The sequence below is a fragment of the Globicephala melas genome, chromosome 11 (assembly GCF_963455315.2).
Source record: "Globicephala melas chromosome 11, mGloMel1.2, whole genome shotgun sequence".
NCBI classification, from domain to species: Eukaryota; Metazoa; Chordata; class Mammalia; order Artiodactyla; family Delphinidae; genus Globicephala; species Globicephala melas.
The window spans coordinates 1,798,217-1,804,249 of NC_083324.2; the positions used below are offsets into that span (position 1 = coordinate 1,798,217).

At 54.6% G+C, this 6,033-nt stretch overlaps 1 protein-coding gene across 3 annotated transcripts in view; it reads left to right on the top strand.

Moving 5' to 3' along the window:
- Positions 1-6,033, top strand: part of RAB7A (RAB7A, member RAS oncogene family) — a 93,802-nt gene that overhangs the window by 85,397 nt on the left and 2,372 nt on the right. For all 3 annotated transcript variants that reach the window (XM_030849262.3, XM_030849260.3, XM_060307511.2), the window contains exons 4-5: positions 2,547-2,765; positions 4,245-4,373. In XM_030849262.3, coding sequence (XP_030705122.1) covers positions 2,547-2,765; positions 4,245-4,373 — 348 coding nt within the window. The remainder of the gene's footprint in view (positions 1-2,546; positions 2,766-4,244; positions 4,374-6,033) is intronic.

The window sequence follows — 6,033 nt, forward strand, 5'->3', positions numbered from 1 at the left end:
GGGGCGGAGAGGAGTGGCCTGTGCACTGAGATTCCAGCTGCGTGAGTGACCCTGCAACGCGGGCACCTAGAGAAAGATGTGTGCTCGTGAAGACCTCTGGGTGGGAGGACACCAAGAGTTTCGGGGCATTTTTTGGCTTTTGCTTTACTTATCCAGATGTTTACATAGTGACAATGTTATTTCTCTAATGGGAATTTTGTTGTTGTTGTCCAAGCCTATATTTGTTTATAATTTTTTTTTCCTGTGTTTCTCTTTATAGAAGTAGTTGTCAGTTTTTACCTGCTGTGACAGAGTTCTCGATTCTCCCTCCACCTTGGTCTTCTTTTATGGGAAAAGGCTCTTTTCTCCACTCAGGGACACGCATTCAGGGTAGGACGTCGGACAGCAGGAGAGCACAGAGGTGACCCTCACAGGGTCCGGCTTGCCGCGCTGTCCACAGAGACCGTTTGTCCGCACGTGTGCTCTGCTGCTCACGTGGGGTGGGGTGGTGCCCTTCCCTGCCCACTGAGAGCAGCCACAGTCTTCGGCTTTGTTTCTTTCATTGCCCTTCAGCCTTACCATCACTTCTTCTGGTTCCCAGTGGCTGCTTCCTTCCACGTAGTGTGAGCACTGCTAGGCCCCGCGTGGACATTACCACAGCCTCCTGACTCCACGCCTGCAGGCACGCTGAACCCCCGTGGCCACTAGGACGTGTCCTTTTCAGGAAGGTTCTTCCCAGAGTGCTTGGAGCACGCGTGGGCTCGAGGTTCCCGGGGGGTGGGGGGTGGGCAGGGGTAGGCTGCCGTGGTCGGGCCCCTTGTGGCCAGAGCTGTGACCCGGAGTCTGTGTGCTGGTTGTGGAGGGCCCCATACGTCGGAAGAGAGGGCTGCGTGGGCCCTGCAGAGCTGCCTTCCTTGGAGGGTAACCTCTGGGCTGGGGTGGGCACTCTTTGCCCCGCACTGATGGGCGACCACAACAGCCCCCTTCCGCGTGCACTGTCCTTGGCCTGTCTGTGAGCCAGAGTTTAGCCTGTGTAGTTGCACTGCTTTATGGGAACTTCTTTAAGGGGTTCTAATGCTGCCGTTTCCAGCTTTAGATATTTCCAGACAATATTTAAGTCCTGGCCCTGCTCCTGTCTGCCATGATGTTGTTTGAGCCGTCCCCAAGGGAAAACCAGCCTTCAGCATTTGCATGTTACGTTTCAGGGCTCCTTTTGGAGAACATTCTCGGCGGTTCTGTGGGGTTTAGAACATCATGAGTTGGGTAGTATTAAAGAAATGCAAATCCCATGATGCTGCCCTGTTCTGCTGCGTCATCCTTCTGTGTATTCACTCACTGCGCAAGCATCCTGTGCGCTTCCTGTGCAGTGAGGCTCTTCCTACCTGAACTGGAAGCTGTCTGTGGCCGCGCTGGAGTTGGCGTGTCCCCTAGTGCTGTGGGCTGCCTGGGAGGAGCTTCGGGGAGGAGCTCAGCCCTGCTTTGCAGAAGCCGCTTCTGGAGATGAAACTGTCGTGGCTCAGTCCACACTCCGTGTTGGTCTAAGTCGCAGGCCTTCGGTTCACTGGCTGGTGGTTTGGACATAAGGTTGAAATTTTTGGGGGTTATGAGGATTTTCCAGATTCTCATGTTGCTCTGAAGCTAAGTGGTTTCCTGCAGACAGTGGAGCCAAGAGGTGAAGACTCCTGTCAGCTGGAAGTAACTGCGAACCGCTTTGGACCCCGGCACCGTGGCTCGCCGCGGGTGTGCGGCCATTCTGGGGAACACTAGTCCTCTCCAGGCAAACCGGGGGCCCTGTTGGGATCTGGGGCGTTGAGGAACTGCATCCTTGCTCTTGGACCTGGTGTGGCAGTGAATGGTGGGAAGTTCTTTGAGCTGAGCGCCTGGTGGTCCATTGATGAGAAGCGACTTCGATCTGTCTTCCTTGGTGTATTCTCACATTGCTTGTCCCTTTATTCCTCTCCCCCTGTCTCCTTCCCACCCCTCCCCCTTTTCTGGTACTTTTGTTTCCTTTGTCTCTTAATTAAGGTATAATATAACTGAAACATACTGGGGTTTTTTTAGGTCAACTTTATATATACAGTAAAATGCATACATTTAAATGTACAGTTTGGGAGTTCCCTGGTGGTGCCGTGGTTAGGACTCAGTGCTTTCACACTGCCGTGGCCCGGGTTCAGTCCCTGGTTGAGGAACTGAGATCCCGCAAGCCGCGCGGCACGGCCAAAAGTAAAAATAAATGTACGGTCCGATGAATAATCACCTCCCTAGCTTTCCATCACCCCCAGGAAGTCCCCAGGGCACAGAAATCTTATGTTTACATTCAGGTTTTCCATAAATATCTACCCACGTGGCCACCACCTCGATCAAGATTAACGTTTCTCTAGCGTCCTCCAGACGCATGGGACACGTCCACTTACACTGCTGTCTGTCGGTGTGCTCTGGACACTCGGGTGCTGAATTCTGTTCCTGATGAGTCCTGAAGTGATTGTCTCTGGGGGGGCCCCTGGCGTCCTCCACACACCCCACTCCTGGCACTCCGCCCCAAGGAACGACCGTTTTGTCTCTCGCAGATCTGGGACACGGCCGGACAGGAGAGGTTCCAGTCTCTGGGTGTGGCCTTCTACAGAGGCGCAGACTGCTGCGTCCTGGTGTTTGACGTGACTGCCCCCAACACGTTCAAAACCCTCGACAGCTGGAGAGACGAATTCCTCATCCAGGCCAGTCCCCGGGATCCTGAGAACTTCCCCTTCGTTGTTCTGGGAAACAAGATTGACCTCGAAAACAGACAAGTAAGTGCCAACGATGCCGGGGGTCATCACTATGGGGCTTGAGAACCTGAGAACCTGCCCTCGCTTGGGTAAGGGCTACTGAGTCACAGGAAGGGCCTTCTTGTAAAGGGGCAGCTAAGTTTTGGATGACAGGTGCTGTTTTTAGATTTGACTGGTAAGAAACTATATGCCGCAGGGATCTACACCCCATGTCTCTGGCTGTGTGTGCCCCATGCGGGGGTGGATGTGGGAGACAACTAACTAGCCACCTGCCCAGCCCTTGGAATGGGGCCTTGCTCCCTAACCTGTAAAGACCTACCATCCTGGCCTCCCCGTGGACAGACGGGCAGCGAAACTCTGCAGAGGTTGGTATTCCCTTGGGAATTACGGCAACAAAGCAGGAAGCCCGCCGAGTGGGGCTGCCTGCACCGGCAGCTCTCTCGGTCCCGGTGATGGGATTTCCCTTGAGGCCGGGTGATATTTGGTCTTTGGGACGCAAAGGCAGACTTGCACTTCGTCTGGCTCATGCACTCTTAGATCGGGGATGCTTCCTGAGTCTGATGCTGTGTTCATCTGACGAGGACACTCAGATGCCAGATGACGGTGTGTCTGGGGCTGTGGTGCCCAGGAGGAGCTTTCTAGCATTTTCCTCTCCTGTGAGAGCCCCCTGCTTCTGGGGTACTGCGTGAATTTGGAGGGTTCTGTGCTGAGGCCAGACCGACTCTGGGGGTGCACTACCTCCTGGCCAGCTGCCTTTGGGGACCAGGGCCCAGGAGGCCAGTTCACATCCCCATGCTGCCCCTGCAGCTGTGACTTTGGGTCATTATTACCTTTGCCTCTGAGCCTCATTCCCGTTCCCTTTCTGTGCTGGGAAGGAGGGGATTCGAGTGTGACCTTCTCAAGTGCTCTCTCAGCGCCTCAGGGGCCTCCCTTGATCCTCGTGTGTACAGGAGATGCTTTGGGCTTTGAGCAAAATTGCTCTAGGTTCCTTTCAAATAGCACTTGTCTGGGGAACGTAGGCTCTTAAGTGTAGCTAGGTGTATTTCTGACCACTCATCTCTTTTTCTCCCTTTCCTGAGTGGCCTGGTCCTTCTCATGCCTGAAAATGGGCTAGGGTGGGGAGAGGTCAGGACATGCGAGGCAGGGTGAGGGCCTCGGGGCTCTGGTGCCTAGGTGTGTGGTCAGGTGAGGTGCCGTGAGCAGTCACAGAAGGGGCTGCAGAGCTGAAGACCAAGCTGCCAGGCCTGTCCTGTGCTGAGGGCTGCCTCTGAGGTCCCAGGAGGGACGGTTACTTCTTCCTGGGCTGGCGTCTTACTCCCTTCAGAAGCTGCTTCTAATCTTAGTGCGGCTGAGGGTCCGAAGGTGTGGGTGGTAGGCGGGGTGCTTTGGCTCCTGGCTCTACTGTGTGTAGGGGTGACCGGGGCGGCGGGGGGGGGACAGTCCTTCCCTGGTAGGATTCCCGCTGTTCCCTGCACACACATGCCCTGCCTCTTCTTCCAGGTGGCCACAAAGCGGGCACAGGCCTGGTGCTACAGCAAAAACAACATTCCCTACTTCGAGACCAGTGCCAAGGAGGCCATCAACGTGGAGCAGGCCTTCCAGACGATTGCCCGGAACGCGCTGAAGCAGGTGGGTGTCCAGCGGTGGTCTGGCTACCTCTGGTGATGGGCCGCTGAGCCAGCCCCGGCCTGGCTGCCTTGTCCTTAACCTTCTTTCCTCGCTGACTCTTTTCCATGTAGCCAGAAACCCCTGTGTTTATCCAGGAAGGTAATGGCACAGTCTGCTAAGGCTTCCAGAAATTCCGCTCACTTGTGAATAACCTCAACCGTGCGGGGCAGCAAAGACCTCAGCCGAGGTCTCCCTGGTCTGACCAGCTGCATTGTTCTTTCCTTCTGCAGCTGTCAGGTGGCCAGGCCACTAGATGGCCCTGGTCAGACTGGTCCTTCTATTTGAGGAGGGGATAAACGGGAATTTGAAACCCATCATTGGATCCAGTTTTTTTAAACAAATTAAATGTATAATTATTTATGTATGTATGTATGGTTGTGTTGGGTCTCTGCTGCTGCGCTCGGGCCCTGTCTAATTGCAGCAAGTGGGGGCCACTCTTTGCCCTGGTGCGTGAGCTCCTCACTGCAGTAGCTTCTGTTGCGGAGTGCGGGCTCTAGAGTGCAGGCTCAGTAGTTGTGGCACACGGACTTAGCTGCACCGCGGTGTGTGGGATCTTCCCGGACTAGGCTCGAACCCGTGTCTGCTGCATTGGCAGGTGGATTCCCAACCACTGCGCCCCCAGGGAAGTCCTGTTTGGTTTTTTTAATCATATCTGAGCTGTAAGAGATTGCGGGCTCTAGGAATTGTGTTCCTTGGATAAAGTTTTCCTACATTTTTTCTTTCTTTATTTATTCAGTTGTTCCCCCGAAATAACAGTGGCTTCTTGTTGGCAAGGGCCAGTTGAAGACTTTGTGACTCAGCAGCTCTGTTGGGGCCAGTGCATTGAGGCAGGTCCCAGCATTGTCAGTTGTCTGTAGTGGGCAGGTGAGGGGTGCGGTCGGAGGCAAAGGGCCCGTGGCAGCTGCAGAGGGCAGGGTGGTTCTGCAGCTCCTGGGAGCGGGTTTACAGAAGGCGTGCTTCTCAGCAGTCGGGGCACCTGGCCTGCGGGCTGTACGGGAGTCGTTTTTCACCAGTTCCCTGTTGGCTGGCATCACTGTTGGAGTTTTCCTCTCTGAATATTGCTGTCCCTAGAGCCTCATTACAGTGGCGAGCTGGCATCTTGGGAGTGAGATTGTTAGACTGCAAGGTGTGTGTATTTTTGCGGGCAAGCGCCACCTGGCTTCCCAGGGACAGTAGTAATCCTTCAGTTCCTGCCAGCGCGCTGTGGGCCTCCCCCTGGAGCTCCGCTGACACTCCCCACGGCAGAGCCCGTAGGCAGCCCTCCCGCGGGACCCCGCAGTGCTCAGGAGCGCTTTTGAATTGAACCTCACTTCACCTGTTACTGCAGTGGATTTTTTCAATTCCTTTGGCCATAGAAAATTTTTTAGTTGAGTATGCAGTATTCACATACGTTGGGGTCTGTCCTGGCCGTCTGCCTGCTCCTTGCCTGGACCATCTTGATTTCACTGCCTCTGCGTCTGAGCCCTGATCAGGCAGGCCTCCCCTCACTAATTTTATCTTTTTGGTTCATTTTTTCTTTCTTCACCCTCCCTCCAAATAAGACCTTATTGAGATTCTGATTGGAATTGCATTACAGCCGTTGTATTAGTCTCTCTGGGTGCCTTAACAAATACCACAGACT